Consider the following 15,846-nt stretch of genomic DNA (forward strand, 5'->3'; position numbering starts at 1 on the left):
TTGTTAGAGGCTGAGTTAAGGCTTGAAGTGTGAGGCACCTCTTTCCCTCTCAGAATAAACAGCTTCAGGACCACGACACTAAGTGGTAACTGGTTCAGGGAATATGATTTTGGACATYGCCACTTTCAACTGAAATGCGTGTGGCTCACACTAGAGGCGTGCATGTGAGATGAGAATATTGAAGCAGAGTATGCTTTGGGGCTTTGCTTGCCTAGGATGTGYGAGCTGRSCCTTCTGAGTGCAGCAAGCCTGATCAGGTCCAGTCTGTCMRTTAGTGAGAGCAAAAGCATTGCTAAAGCACTCCACRCTGTGATCGATGGAGGTCRCTGACTAGTTCTATGCTCTTTCCTTGGGACTATCCTACCGGTACTAGTCCAGGRAGAGCTGCTAGGTTCATTTCTCTGGGTGAAAGAGAGGCAGAAACCCACTAAGGAAASGAAGGCGGAGAGGCAAGGGGCTTGGTAGAAATGTGCCCCCCCCCCCTCGTGTTGTCCACCTTCCACTACCTCCTCGAGTGACCTTTGAGAGGCTGCATTTAGAAGATGCGCTGGTCTGTATATGCTGGCCCAGCAGTCCTCGGACAAATGGGAGTTTGCTGCCGCCCCATTACCTTAATTTCCACACTCTTACTGTGCCCTCCGGCTCCACAAAGAAGTGGCCTTGTTGGATGCTTTAGGTGTCTAGCATTCAGTGTGTGCCCATCCAATGAAGACAAGACAAGACATTGGGTTTGAGCACTCACTTCAAAGCTGTATTAGTGTGAGGGAGGGAGGTACAGAGTCTTTGGGGAAGTTAACAAACCTCTCTTGTCTTTCAGATGGTGCAAATCCTATCTTAGAACATGGTTGCATGTACAGTGATGAGGAGTCACCTTCAGGTTTTGCAGAGGAGCTGTGTTGTCAAATGCCCAGTCGACAGCAGCAAGCATTCCTTCACTTGAACAGGTAAATGTCGGTGTGCCTTTGATTCCAGTTCTTCAGCTTGCTGCGTCCTTGCAAGCAGTCTTGGCCATTTTTAAGTGGGAGGGCGGTAGACCCAAATGCTTTTGACAGGCGTATTTCTTAATAATAAAGCAAGAATCACTAACAGCACTTGAGGGAAGGGATGCTTCAATGAGAATGCCTGAAGAAAACATACATCTTGCAGTTCCTTGTACTTAATGTTGCAATTTACGCCATCCAGGTTTGCACTTCTGTAGATGCAGCTAATGTGTGTTTCAGTGCCCATGYAGTTTTTTTCTCCCCAGACATGTTGTTTGTTCTGCTCCTTCCTTGCYTCCTTGCTTCCTTCCCCACCTCCCTGCCTCCCTACATCCCTCCCTCCCACGTTCCTCCATGCCGTTTCGCCACTTTCAGTGGAACTTGACAGATGTGGCCATCTCCAAGCTGCTACATTCTGAAAGACATCCTGAAAATGAGTGTCTGGGTGGTGAAGAGATCCCAACCGGTGTGTGCTGGGAGAGAACATGATAATTCTCCCCTGCGTTGGGCTGTCTGAGCCATGGTCCTGTATTGGGCTGGCCAGTGCACGTGTATGATTTAAGAACCGTTAATTGCCCAGCCAAATGAACAGCAGGTGTGGTGAGGATCRGCAGGATTGCTTAGGGGAGGTATGGAACAAGTCCTTAAGGAAATCAGCATTGGCAGTCTTCCTGATCACAGAACAGCTTCTTACCTCTTGGAGTGTGGAGAGTGTGTGTGGGGGGGGGGGGGGGGGAAAAAAAAAAAGAAAAGCAAGGAAAAAGAAGGAGGGATTGAACATCTGTGTCTTTACTGATCACTTTGCTTTCARACTGCTTGTTTTCTTCTTATTGTTCTAGAAATGCTTATTGCCAGCCCACGTGTTACAGGCCAAGGTTCTTAATAGCTGGAGAGCCCGGATATGGGCAAAGTTCTCACTTGGCGCCTGCAGTAATACACGCGCTGGAGAAGTTTGCAGTTTACACACTGGACCTGCCGGCTCTCTTTGTTAGTAGCACGTCGCCTGAAGAAAGATGYGCACAGGTATCTCTTCTCTCCTGGATGAACAGGAGGATTCTTTTAGCTGGGTGCAGTTATGAAGCGCAGCTAATGCTGAGCCTGTAGCGCTGCAGCCTATGCCGTAAAGGCAAGCAAACTGCCAGAACACTTCATATTTGCACACGTGTGTCTTTTTCTCAACTAGAGATACTGAGTTAGAGTTACTTTTGGTTAGCTAGAGTTAAAACTAGAGTGCAACGTATAGGCTCGGTGCTGTTTTATTCCTTTTTCCTCTTAGGCAGGGAGTCCATTCTGCTGTTTGGCATCACTGTRTTTTCACAGGTTAACCCTTAGCAGAAGCACTTGAGAGCTGTGCAAGGGAGGCTAGACATGCTATGTGGCTGGGTGCTCCTCAGTCACATAAAGGGAACACTTCCTTTTGGGTTATGTGACACTGGCATCTGTGGTCATCTAGCCACAGCRTCTAATGAGTGCCCGGCTATACTGCTAGTACGTTCCATCCTGTGACTGCAACTGCCTGAATGCTGGTCACCTGACCAGGTGCCCAAAGATAGTCAGCCTGGGAGAGGATGCTTGCCGCTCTGTTCACGTGGTAGAYGCRCYGCCACACGGACYGGGCTGTGAGGCCCTTGAGGAGTTACCTTACATCGAAGCAGGTCCAAAATCAGGTCTGCTTCTGTCYGTGCAGCAAAGTCTACAGCTGAGTCCCAGTAGAAATGTCACCTTAGTCTTGTGGCTTTCTTCTGACATTTTGTCTTCAGGCACTGGTATTTTGTAGGCTATGTTGACTGACACGGCGCTGCTTATTAGCAGCCTGTTCTACGTGGTTCAGAATTCTTATCCAAACTCCCATTTTACTAGCTGATGCGAGAAGCCCAGAGGACAGCACCAAGCATCCTTTATATACCTCATATCCCCGTATGGTGGGAGGCTGCTGGAGTCACGCTGAGAGCTACGTTTACAACGTTATTAGAGAACATCCCAGCATACGCTCCAGTTTTGTTGCTTGCAACATCAGATGTATGTCATGCGGAGCTCCCCCAAGAGGTATTTCTAGTGCTGCTTTTCCTGCTTTTTTTCTGTCTCATTGGAATTTCTCTCTCCAGTAAGCACCTGGATACTGCGCTCCCCAAAGTGGAGGGCTCCTTGGTGTTACCAGGGCAGCCTGCCTGAATCTTTGGAAATTGGCTTAGGCAGCAATCACTGCTGAGCACATTTGTCTACAAGGCTTTCGGAGTCAAGAGCTTCACTTTGACTCAGTCTTCCCTGCCCCTATGGGCTTCTCGGACACATGCATGAATTCCCTCTCAGAGAATAATCCAAAGCCGTCACAGTTGAGCGGGGAGTTCAGGTCTGCTGAACCCTGCCTGGTCCCCCCGTAGTTGCCACCAGGGTTCAAATGGAAGGACAGCAAGGCAAGTAAATACACAGCAGGCAGCCCTGGAGGTGGTAGATGTCATCTCTTTAAGCACTGTAAGAGATGGGCCCGTCACTGASCTTTAATCCCAGAAGAGTCCCTTAAAGAAGATGCTTTACATTGCCACGGTAACCTATGAAAATCTAGCCTTCAGGGCCAAGAAGCTACCTTACCGTAGTTTCTCTCGTAGTCAGACCAGTACTCAGCTGAATTTGAAAAGGTACTCGTTTTTTTGGAGTCAACCCTGAATTTCTGTGGCCTTATATCTGCAATGTCTTTTCTCCTCCCACCTGAGGTCCGAGATTTATTTTCTGATGCTTATGGAGAAGTTKTCCATGTCCAGTTGCCTGGCGAGGAAGAAGGCAGAGAGTTCTCTGAGGACTTGCTTTTAAATCAAGCTGCTAAACCTGCTGCGTCAAAAAGGAAAGGAGGTAAGGATATGCTACAAAGACAGCTTTGCTAACTGTTACGGGGGCAGCCACTCAGCATTTGTTTTGGTAACAGATTTTCTGTCCTCTTCTTTTAAAATCTGAAAGCAAAATGACCCCCTTAACTTGCTCCCCCTTCTTTCTCGATTTGCGTATGCAGTGAGACAGCACGGTGATACTTCAGTCCCTTTCATCCTTTTGCTTGTACGCCACGTCAGATGGCAATGCTAGAACTGAAGAAAGCTAATGTTTTGCTTTGCTGTTTCTAATGTCTCTGTGCAGCTGTAACAAGTAGAAAACGCAGAAGCGACACATCCCCGTCAGGCAGCGTAACAGGAAAGAGGAGGAAATTCCCATCCAGTGAGGAGAATGAGACTGACATCTGTTTAAGGGTAGGTTGGAGCTGACCGATCCACCTTTGCTTCCTGATCTGCTTCAGACACATGAGCTATCTGTTTTGCCAGCACAGCTGTAGACGTGGTGAAAGTTCAGCTCAGGGGTCAAGAGAAGCAGCTGGGGAGGCTCCCGTTCCCYGCCGTCAGCAGCGTTTCCAGGAGATCTGTAGCCTCTCTTCCAGCCAGTGTCCTGTGCTGCAGTGATACGATCCCCTCAAATGCACTCGTGCCTGTGCTGTGGCAGCCTCTATCCCTTACTGCGCAATGGGCCACGGCAGTTGCTGCTGTTCTGGAAGAAGCTGCTTTGCCATTAGGATCGTTCATGGCATAGACTGAGAAGTAACGCAATGCTAGCTGAAATCCAAGCCTTGCTTTTTTCTCTGAAGTAGGACCAATTATCTCATTTCCTCCCCAGAAATCCGGAGCGATGTTTAGTCTGTTCTTTGAAGTTTCACTCATATTTTATTTAGCAATATAAGAAAGGAGGATGCGAGTTGTGTTACACTGTCCTGGTTTAGTTTCTGACCCCGCCCAGAGGCTGTTCAAAAGATCTCATGCTATTTTGCACTTGTATTGTCCCCCTTTTGCTTCAGCAACTGCTGAGTGCTGCTGGTGAGATAACGAAGAAGTTCAGCATCTTCCACCTGGAAAAATTACATGTTGTGCTCAGCCAGTGTATCTACCGGCATCAACAAGACGATGACAAGACTCAGCTAATAGAGGTAACACTATTTCACATCGCACTTCCAATCAGTGTTAGACGGTTCCTGCATGGGTACATTGTGGATATCGTGCTTCTTTAACCTTCATCTCTTTGCTGCTTAGCGGTCCATGTAATATAGGAGTTGTTCATTTCTGTCTGGAAGAAATTGGTGCATACTGCAAAGCGGTTGTTACRTTTGGCATGACTGTTGGCAGTTTCAGCAGGACAAAGCCCGAACCGGAAGACGAGGGATTCCACGCAYACAGCCCTTTCAAAGCAGTTCACCTGGGAGTCTGTGAAYRGCTTKTCYTGAGGGCCTCTCTTTGGGGAGGGGGCTGTGAAAGAAGGGCACTGGTCTCAGTTTGTCCCTTCCCCTTCCTCCCCTTACAGGCAGGCAAGCATGGTAAGCAACTGGGAAGAGATTTTTCTCTAGTGCCACCACTATAATCTCCTTTAGACTAGTGTGCGCGAGCGTCTTGAATTGCACGCGGAGGGAGCTTTCTGCCTCAGCCGATGTTACACTGCTTATTGAGATTCGCTGAGGTCTCTTGTCAAGGAGGATTTACGAGTTGCCAGAAGTGAGCAGAAATCTTGAGGAGGCCACCGCGGCCCAAGTGAGGCACTCGCGGGACGGAGTCAGTGTAGATACGCCAGCAATTCACTCTTCACATTCAAGAGCCACAAACCCACTGGTCTCCGAGATGCGGGTGCATCAGAGGAGGCAAAATTCATTGTGCCTCTGCAGTTTGCCTTGAAAAGAGGAGGTCCCTTCTCCTAAGTCCTGCTCGTCTCCATCCCCTCTTGCACACCTGACAAAGAGCGAGAACACAGGCTCTGTTCTGCTTGCGACACAGGGAGGAGTATTTGTGCTCCAGGAAGCCACGAGGTTCAAAAGTGTGCCCATCTCATCCAGTCTGATGGCATGTTCTGGCTTGGGAAGGGAATTCTTTTCTGTTATCGCAGGGCCTGTGAGCTGCTGTAGCTTGAAGAACGTGTAGTGCTGCAGTTCAGGAAAGGTGATTGCACTTCTCTGATTCCCACTTCTCCCTTTAGCTTGACAAACAATCTCTGCTATTCTTGCTGCCCTGTGTAAGTAGGTAAGGAGCARGCCCGAGTGTACGCAGAGGGAAAGTGTAACAAGGAATTRCTGCAGGTGCACAAAGTACCTTCTTCAGCTGCTAGGTGTGGCTTCTTGGGACGTCTCTCCTCATCACGCTTTTTGAAAGCAGGTGCATGCAGGCTCTCTCTCTTACTCTGCTTGGGACACATAGGGGTGCCTCTAAAGCTAGAGGGACTAAAAAGACATTGTGATGTTTTCAGCACACCTATTTGATAAGTATCTTTTTCTTTGTAGGAAATGAAGAAGGAAATTGGAGCCTTCCTTGGTGCCCAGTAATGAGAACTTCAGAAGACTGACTTCAGCTCCGTGATGTTTTCTTTGAATTGTGTGCTGCCAGGTTATCTGTGCCTAATTCAGGCAAGAGAGCTTTGGCATACGTGTGCAAGTATATCGTAAAATATACTAAAAACAGGCAAATCAATGCCTTTGCTTGCTTTGACTCACTATTTTTTGTCCCATATATATAGTGTGTGTATATATATATATATATATATATATACATGATCTGTTGAGAAGAGCGTGTTTGGCCCTCCTTCCCAATGTGCATTGCCTGAATGTCTCGTGCCTAGCTTTTTTTGTGTGACCAATGGTTGTCAGTGCCTTTGGAACTCAGAAGAGCTCCGAAGAGTACAGCACTGCACAAACGCCCACCCGTGCTTCGCAGCTCCCGTCCTTGCCCATGAGAGCTATACTCTCACCGCTCTCCTGCAGCTGGACTCTGCAGGGTTGTGTTTGTGGGACGCTAGCTAGCACGAAAGAGCAGGCAAGCGAAAATTCCGATTCCGAGGCCAGTCTCTAGAAGCAGCTGCTTCTTCCACCCCGAGACACTTGCAGGAACATGAATAGTGCACTACCTCCTCTTCTAAACAATTGCATGATTCGTTGTGCCATCCAGAGCATGGAACTGTCTGGGCTACTAAAGGCAAAAGAGGTGCCAGGAGTGAGCCAAATCAGCTGTTTCCTTGGATGTGTTGTGGAGGCATGCAAGCTATTTCCAGGGTGGACTTACTTCTGGAAAGCCAGTTTTCCAGCTTCCAGAAGTAGATGTATGGGAATGAATAAAAAGCTGTACCTTAGTGCTGCATCTGAAAGCCAAGCTCCAAGGCGTAGCAGCCGCCAGCAGCTCTGACCACGCCTGGCTTGGAGCCATGCCCAGCTCCGGGGAGCTGCAAACAGGGCTTGTGAAGGGCCCTTGTGCTGGCTTTGGCGCGGCTGGGGCAATGCCTGGCAGAGAGGCGTCAGGTTGGTGGGAGTGGGGCATTTGCAGCCGCTCATGGGGTTGAGGGGAACTTCAAACTAGAATTCTGAGATCCTGAGCCCACGGCGACAGCGGTGCTACCATGCTGCCCTTGGAAGGCAGAAGGTGCAGGGAGGGAGGTGTCTCTCCAGCTTACAGCTCTGAGCAGGGCCAAGCCTGAATTCAGACCAGACTGCTGAGGACTTTGTCCAGTCAGCTCATGGAAGCCTCCAAGGATGGAGACTCTCCCACCCTGTCTCTGGGCCTCGGATCAGTGCTTGACTGTCCTCCTGGGGACAAATTTGTCCCACAGATCCAGGCTGAATGTCCCCTCTTCCAGTTGATGATCCCCGCAGCTGTTCTGCTGCCATGCACCTTTCTGAAGAGCCAGGCTCTGTCTTCCCGGTAGTGTCCCCTGGAAGGTTGGAAGGCTGCTGCAAAGTCTCCTCTTCTCCAGCCTAAAGTGACCCAGTTCCTCCGCCTGTCCCCATACATCAAGTCCTCCCGCCCCAGGCGTATCCTGGTGGCCCTGCGCTGGACTTGCTCCAATACGTCAATCTTTTTCTTGGAGTGGTGGCACCCAAAGCTGGAGGCAGGACTCCCGATGTCGTCTACTGAGTGCTTAGTAAAGGGCAATAATCACTTCCCTCACTCTCTGGGCCTTGCTGCTGTTGACACAGCCCTGCGTGCTGCTAGCCTTTGTCCCTGTCAGGGCACACTGCTGGCTGATGCTCAGCCTGCTGCTGATGCTCAGCCTGCTCTCCACCAGGAGCCCAGGGTCTCCTCCCTGCAATGCCCGGCAGGGTGCCCTGGGGCTTTTGGGGCCTTGCAGCCCCTCGGCAACACTGGCAGAGGTCTCAGCGAGACATCCTGCATTAGGGGTACAGCTCCCCTCTCCCCACAGTGGCCCCAGGCTCTCTCCAGGTGTCCCCAGCAAAGCCAGGGAAGACCAGGTCCTGGGGGCTGCTCCCACCACCGCTCTGCTCTGGAGGAGCTGCTCTGCTGTAAGCAGCAGAAGGCGAGGGGAGGTGGTGGGACCGTGCTGGAGGTGGTTTGGTGACATGCAGAGGAGGAGATCAGAAAGGAGCAGTTTCTTTGTCCTCCTCGTGCTGGCTTTGCTGCTCAGGTTTTCTCCTTTCTCAGGAGTCTGTTTCTTGGCTCTGGACTCCTTCCAGCTGTCCTCCTCTTCTCCAGAGAAAGGATCCTGAAGCACCAAAGAGAGACTCTCCGAGAAGGAGAGCTGGAGATGAGAAAAGAGGTAAGAGACCAAACAACAAACACTTGATTTAGAAGGACATGTGTGCACCTTCCTAGAAGCGCAGCCAGAACCAGCCCTTTATAACACACTGGGGAAGGTTAGCAATGGGAACTAGAGAAAGGCACAGCCCCTGTACGTGGAAGATGCCTCCTAGGTAGTAATGTGCCTGAAAGAGATGACTCAGGGCTCTTTTGAAATTGCCATCAGCGGTAATTGATGAACAAGCTCCTAGCAAAGGTGAGATTGGGTGCAACCTGTATGTTTAATAACCCCCCCGCGAGCAGTCCTCACCGCATGTCTCCTGTGGAGCCCCTGCACGCAGGCCTGCAGGGCGCTCGGAGCAGGTCGCCTGGTGCACTGACAGCCTGGCCTGCTGGGCTCTCAGCATGCCCCCAGCCAGCCCAACTCTCACAGCTGCAGGATTTCCCCAGATCTTTCACTGACACTACCACTGCACTGGATTGCCTGACACAAGGAATAAAATGGCTGAAAAAGTTCCATGTGCCCGGACAGCATCATCTAAAACTGTAGGGCTGTTATTTCTACACGRGAGCCTTGCCTGTAGACCTGCCCTTTTTGGCCTGGTGTAACAAATGGGTGCTGCTCAGGAGAGGAAGGAGAACGAGCTGCCGCTTCTGCTGGAAGTCAAGGAGGATGTGAAACAAGAAGCAAGAAATGTGGAACTGCAGCAGACAGGCGAGAAGAGAAAGCCAGAAAGGTATGTTAAGTGACCTTCTGTTCAGAATGCAGGGGCCAGAGGAGGCAGCAATTCCTAAGGAAAATCCTGAGTGCCTAAAAGGGACACTAAGTATGCTTTTCAGCACAAGGGTCCTCCTTAGAGCTGACCCATATCTGGGAGTGTGCCGGCTTCAGGGTCTGAATCTCAGACAGGTTGGTGGCAGTGGCTGGACAGCCTTGTTCTGGTCCAAAGGGGAAGGGGAGAAGCTATGCTCAGGGAAATGCTTGTGTCCCCTAGGGCAGGAGCCCTCAGTGTCTTAGCCCAGGTCCGGCGATGCTATTCAGGGCAGCTCACTGAGCACATTGCCATTTGCTCTTCAGTGTTTTTCTCAGCTATTGCAGAAACCAATACAGCTGGAGGAGAAAATGGCCCAGCATCTCAAAAAGGGCAAGAGCTTATTTCCCAACGGGCAGAAGCTGAAGCTCGTGGGAAGTGTTTGGAAAAGATGCTGCCTCAACATGCAGAGGTTAGCGCCAGAGGTACCTGTCATGCAAGCGTTATGTGGCATGAGCTCTTGCTCCTGTCCCCTCTGCCAGCTCAGCAGCTAGGACTGCTCTCACCTGGAAAGCCTCAGCCTCTCTGGGGCCTCAGGGAAGAGCTGTCTGTAGGCAGGGAGTGAGTTAAGAGCGGCTGGCGCTGCTGCTCTCTCTTTGGCTCTGAATCATTGTGTGCGTGAGTGAGGAGTGAACGGCAGACCACATTGCTGTCTTGGGGCTTCCTGCCCCATGCTTGGGGAATTTGCCCATGCCGAGAGCGAGTGGGCTCAGGTAAGCTGAGGCACTGTATTTCAAAGAGGTTTGAAAGAAGTAGGATTTTCCACCCTTTGGATTGTGCTGACCTGCTGTACTGGGCTCCATGTGCTTCACAGGATGACTGTACAGCAGTGTCTCAAACTTCCTGTGAGTGCAGTAGATGGCCCTGCAGATGCCCAGCTCCCAGCTCCATCACAGCAGCTGCCTGCTGCCTGATGAGGCCATGCTGTGGCAACATCTGCTCCTGCCTCACAGGTGTTCTGGAGCAGGTGGGTCCAGCCCCAGATAGGGTGCTGTAACCAGCAGGAGGTACACTACATGTAACCACATAAAGCCAAGCAATGCTTAACACAATTAGTATAAACAACCTGACAATTGCATGTGTTTTCATGCAGAGCAGCCCTGTGGCCTTAAATGCACTGCTCCATGGAGATCTCTTTTTTTTTTTTTTTTTTAACTTCAGTGGAAGGGACTCAGGTTAGATTATGAGGAAAGACACATCTATCTTATTATTGAACCTCTGCCAGTTCTTACCATGCTTGAACCTTTTTTTTTTTTTTTTTTTTAATACGTACAATATGCTTATTATTGGATGGTGTTTGGTTGTTCAGAACCTTGGTGATTGATGACCCTGCACCGACTGCTTACCCATTTACTCTTTTGTTTTCTTTTGTACCAATTCCTTGTTAGTCTCACTGGTGACATGGTGAAGAGGGCAGCAGCGATATTGAAGGCCTTGGAGTTAGGCCCAGATCTCATAGGAGGCCTTATGGGAGTTGCCAGCAATTCCTCTCTCCCAACATTGTGCAGCATCCTTAGTAAATACCCAAGATGCTGCTCATAAATCTCTCAAACCTCTGCAGCGGGACAGCGTGCATCGGTTATCACCGCTGCAGGAGCTCTGACTTCCACCCGTCAAACACTTAACAGCACGAAGGCTGTCACTATTATAATGCAGCACACTGACAAACATGCACACTCTGCCCGCCCCGCCTTAATAGGATTCGACCTTTTACCCTACTTATTTCACACACTCACTCACAACACTCACTCACAAGAGCCACTGCCCTGGTCTCTCCCTGGGCTTTTTTCCAGGAAGCTACAGCAATGGCCTGCAATTCTTCCTGGGTGTAATCTGGCACCACCATTGGATGATGAGGTTGCCTAGGGGGCCACTTTGCTTGGTTCATAATTCATGGTCCCACGGTCCGGCACCCCAAACTTGGCCTCGCAGCACTACCTGCTGCTTAGGAAGCACACGCTGCCCACCCTGCCCCTGGATGGCACAGCAAGCAATGTGCTCCTTCACCAGCATCGCTTATTCCTGGCCTACTCCCACTAGTTCTTCCCATATCTTACTGGACTTCTGTAACTCTTCCATCCGGTCAAAACATTCCCTCCCTCCTTTCGAACACAAATCCTGCTGGGTTTCCAACACATTTCTTTTGGAGACACGTTTATTTCTCAGCTAGGTGGGGGCATCCAGACACCTCTCTCTCATTTTCCCAACACACCGGAGAGGTCCCTGGGGCCAAACACTGCATGACTGTCCCCCATGCCCGTGTGTGGGGCCAGTCGAGCACCCATTCTGCCTTCTCCTCACTAGTATTTTTCTAGAAAGGCATTTCCCACGGGGATCCTGCTGACTCTGTCAGGTGTAATGCGCTGGTGCAAGGGTTCCTTACAGACTCCAGCAAGAAAGGCCCTCGCATCCCGCAAGGTATTGATGAAAATAACTTTTACTGGAGATGGCTCAAGAAAGAAAAAGGGCATGGCATAGGAGCCACCTGCAGGCTCCTCTCTTAGGATGATTAGCTGGCTATGTTTGTCCTGTGGCCAAGTGATCTGTGCAGCACTGCACAGGCCTGAAGACCAAGCTATACGTGCAGCGCAGCACAGCACAGCACAGGCCTGCACCTCGTCGGGTCAACTGTTGTGTGCATCACTAACTCCTCAAACTTCTGGTATGGACCAGTGTAGTTTGTCAAGCACATCTCCACATGGGCCAGTCCGTGGGTTCCCTTTGCAGTGGAGAGCGGAAAAGAGGGCCTGATTCATGCTGTCCTCCACAATGATATCCAAAATGCTCACCTCAGGGGGACTGCAGTGCTCTTTGTCGTAGAAAATCTCAGCATTTCCACATCTGTAGCCCCGCTAACCTCCCCTGAGCAACAGTGGGTTTTTGTTTTTGTTTTTTCCTGTTGCAGAAAGCAAACGGATCAATAAGGAATAGGCTGTTTCTGCTTGGAATTGGTTTGAGATTGCATTTTTTTAAAACCTGACTGCTTATGAAACACCTAGGGAGTAGTCTAATATTTAATTTAATATTAATATTTCTGTTACCAAAAATTTAGATGAAGAACTGTAATAAGACAGAGGCAATACAAAGTGCTTCATATCTCAATATAGTACTTTTGATCCTGAAAAAAAGTTGCAGTGGTCAGGGCTTTTGCTCTTTTTCACTCACAACTGAAAGCGCATTCCCACGCAACAGCAGTGGTCTACTGAAGCGACGGGTTCTGAGAATGGACAGACTTACCCTCTGCCTCTCAGCGGCAGAAAAAGCGGGATGTAGACACCTGCTATCCTCCTGCATTTTCTTGCAATGCTTCTAGCTGAGCCAGCCAGGAGCATGTGTCTGCATTGAACTGGATGGAGACTCTCTCTCTCTCTCTCTCTCTCTCTCTCTCTCTCTCCTTTCACAAGTGGCTCAGCTTTCCTTCACATCCCTAAATCGCAAAAAGCTGCTAAAGCCACTTCTCTATCTGATTCTGTGCTCTCCAGCAGTTTTGGCTAGTGCAACGGCTTAACTCTGCTTGCTAATGAAATATTCTGGACGTATAACACGAAGCACTGTAGAAAACCTCTCTTTGTTGGAGCCTGTCTAATCAACTCTAGACCCCATGCTTTTCTTTTAGTCTCCTCAGCATCTTGTAACAACGAATTCCACAAATTAATTACATGCCATATGATAAGCATTGCCTTTGGTTCTTCAAACCGATTCCTGATTGCTTCTCTAGGTACCTTGTAGTTTTGGACTGTAAAAAACGTAATGAATAATTAGGAAAGATGTCGTTTAGTATAGTGATATAGTGAAGGCAGATTGATTAACTTTCTTAATCAAGTTCATACACCAAAGAGTTAAACAAAATAGTTGAAGAAATGGTTAAATTGTTCTCCCACTCCGACTTGTGCTCTGGTTGCTTCCTGCTGTTTTATCCACTGAAAGTAAAATTCCTCCAAAAAGGAAACTCCTATGTGATGTGTCACTGAGTTGTGACTGTAGGGCCTAAATGTGCATCAGGCAATTCACTTACTGACTGATTTTATTCATATCCTTAGTAGCGGAATGCCTTTCAGTGAAATTTAGATTCCAGGCTCGCTTCTGAAAATAGGAGCTGTTCTCCAAAAATTGCTTTGGTGGTGGTTTGACTTTTGCCAGATAAAATTCTGACTTCTTTATGTATGCAGAAGTCGCCTCTGCCTTGTTTCCTAACCAAGAGGCTGAGAGGGACGTTGTCGAGAAAGATGAATGTACAGAGAAGAGGGCTGTTTAGTGTTGCTGCCCTCTGAACATTCATCTAGAGTTCACGGGAAAGATTTTTCAGAATACCTCCCTTTTCTGAAAATAATCTTATTTGTCAGCCTTTTGGAATCTGCTTCTGCAAGCGCTTCAGCTGACACAGCCTCAGCGGGAAACCTGAGGGACTCCCGTGACTGGGGAGACTGTTCAGTGCCTTCCCTTGAACTCAAGCTCCACTACCTTAATGGAGCTTGCCCGGCCCTCTTTTCTCTTGTATCATTTTCAGTTCTTTGGAGGTAATAATTAGGTAAACAATCTCGCAAGTAAGTGGTGTTGAAAAGGGTGTCACTCCTCTCACAGTGGTATGATTACAACCTAGAGCAATTGGTATTTCATCCCTATGGACATTGAATCCTGTTACTATTCCTCCAGTGAATATACTGTATCCACAAAAGTGTGCATCATATTGCTTATGTTTTTGGCAGTGCTTTGCTTTTTCTCAGTGAATGCAATCTGCCACGTGCAGAGCACCAGCATCCAGTGCCTGCGTTACTCAACTCAACAATATGAACCACTGTTTGTGAGATTAAGGCTGGTCTCTTGAAGCGCCCCTGGATAGCCAGTCAGGTGAGTCACCTTTACTGGAAATGCATCTTTGCAAGGATTAAAATGTGCATGTGGCTATATGCTTCGGTGCATATGTTTATACATTTATTTGTATGTTAGCTGGCTGACAGTCAAGGATCACCTCCTCCAAGCTGAAGAGCGGCCCATCGCAATGAGCAAGAAGTGGAGCAAAGGGGCAGGAGACGTGCGTGGCTGAACAAGCAGCTGCCGGGAAAACTCAAAGGGGAGAAGGCAGCACAGAGAAGGTGGAACCAGGGAGACGTAACCCAGGAGAAATAGAGGGACATTGTCCAAGTCTGCAAGGACGGGGCTAGGCCCACCTGGAGTTGAAATCTGGTGAGGGAAGCCAAGACAAGAAGAAGGGCTTCTCAAAATCCATGGAGAACAAAAGGAGGACTAGGGGAAAAGCGGGCCTGCTGCTGAATGGGGCAGGGGCCCTGGTGGCAAAGGACACAGAAAAAGCTGAGGGACCGAATGCCGCCTTTGCCTCCGTCTTTCCTGGTAAGACCGGCCCTCAGGCATGCCAGGCCCTGGAGACCAGGGAGAAAAAGTCTGCAGAAAGGAAGACTKTCCCTTGGTGGAGGAGGATCGGCTTAGGGATCACTTAGGCAAACTGGGCACACACAAGCCTGTGGGCCCTGACTGCGATACACCCGCGAGCGCTGAGGGAGCTGGCTGATGTCATTGCAAGGCCACCCTCAATCATCTCCGAAAGGTCATGGCGATCAGGAGAGGTGCCTGAGGCCTGGAAGAGAGCAAACGTCCCTGCAGTCTTCAAAAGGGGTGAGAAGGGAGACCCAGGGAGCTACAGGCCAGGCAGCCTCACCTCCATCCCAGGAGAGGGGATGGAGCAGCTCCTGCTGGACACCGTTTCCAAGCACATGCAGGACAAGAAGGTGCTCAGGAGTAGTCAGCATGGACTCACCACRGGGAAATCATGCTTAACCAAGATGATAGCCTTCTCTGATGGGATGACTGGCTGGGTAGATGAGGGGAGAGCCGGGCCTGTTGTCTCCCTTGACTTCAGGAAGGCTTTTGACACTGTCTCCCATAGCATACCATCCTCCTAGGCAAGCGGAAATAGTAGGGGCTAGATGAGTGGACAGTGAGGTGGACTGAAACCTGGCTCAGAGGCTTGTGATCAGGGGCACAAAGGCTCCTTGGAGGCCAGAAAGGAGCAGTGTACCCCAGGGGCCAATTCTGGGTCCAATATTGTTCAATAACCCCACGCACCAGTACAGGCCGCAGGGGGCTGACCTGCTGGAAAACAACTCTGTGGAGAAGGACCTGGGAGTCCTACCGGACAGCAAGYTGACCATGAGCCAGCAAGGTGCCCTTGTGGCCAAGAAGGCCAGTGGCATCCTGGGCTGCATTAGGAAGGGCATTGCCAGCAGGTCGAGGGAGGTGATCCTTTCCCTCTACTCAGGAGGCCTSGTGAGGCCGCAYCTGGAGTACTGTGTCCAGTTCTGGGCTCCCCCACCCCCCAGTATGAGAGAGACATGGAGCTACTGGAGCGAGTCCAGCAAAAGGCTACGAAGATGATGAAGGGACTGGAGCATCTCTCATGTGAGGAAAGGGCAAGAGAGCTGKGCCTGTTCAGCCTGGAGAAGGGAAGACTGAGGGGGGATCTTATCAGTGTGTACAAGTACCTGAAGGAAAGGTGTGAAA

General features: G+C 49.8%; 1 protein-coding gene across 1 annotated transcript in view; it reads left to right on the forward strand.

The window, feature by feature from the left end:
• The window catches only part of LOC112968202 (ATPase family AAA domain-containing protein 2-like), a 13,853-nt gene extending 7,535 nt beyond the window's left edge, over nucleotides 1–6,318 (forward strand). Inside the window, exons 10-16 of the mRNA XM_026070184.1 lie at nucleotides 818–944; nucleotides 1,820–2,003; nucleotides 2,841–3,026; nucleotides 3,692–3,827; nucleotides 4,107–4,216; nucleotides 4,813–4,941; nucleotides 6,277–6,318. Coding sequence (XP_025925969.1) covers nucleotides 818–944; nucleotides 1,820–2,003; nucleotides 2,841–3,026; nucleotides 3,692–3,827; nucleotides 4,107–4,216; nucleotides 4,813–4,941; nucleotides 6,277–6,318 — 914 coding nt within the window. The remainder of the gene's footprint in view (nucleotides 1–817; nucleotides 945–1,819; nucleotides 2,004–2,840; nucleotides 3,027–3,691; nucleotides 3,828–4,106; nucleotides 4,217–4,812; nucleotides 4,942–6,276) is intronic.
• The last annotated feature ends 9,528 nt before the right edge of the window (nucleotides 6,319–15,846 follow it).

This window comes from Apteryx rowi, unplaced genomic scaffold, assembly GCF_003343035.1.
Source record: "Apteryx rowi isolate R43461 unplaced genomic scaffold, aptRow1 scaffold_306, whole genome shotgun sequence".
NCBI lineage: Eukaryota > Metazoa > Chordata > Aves > Apterygiformes > Apterygidae > Apteryx > Apteryx rowi.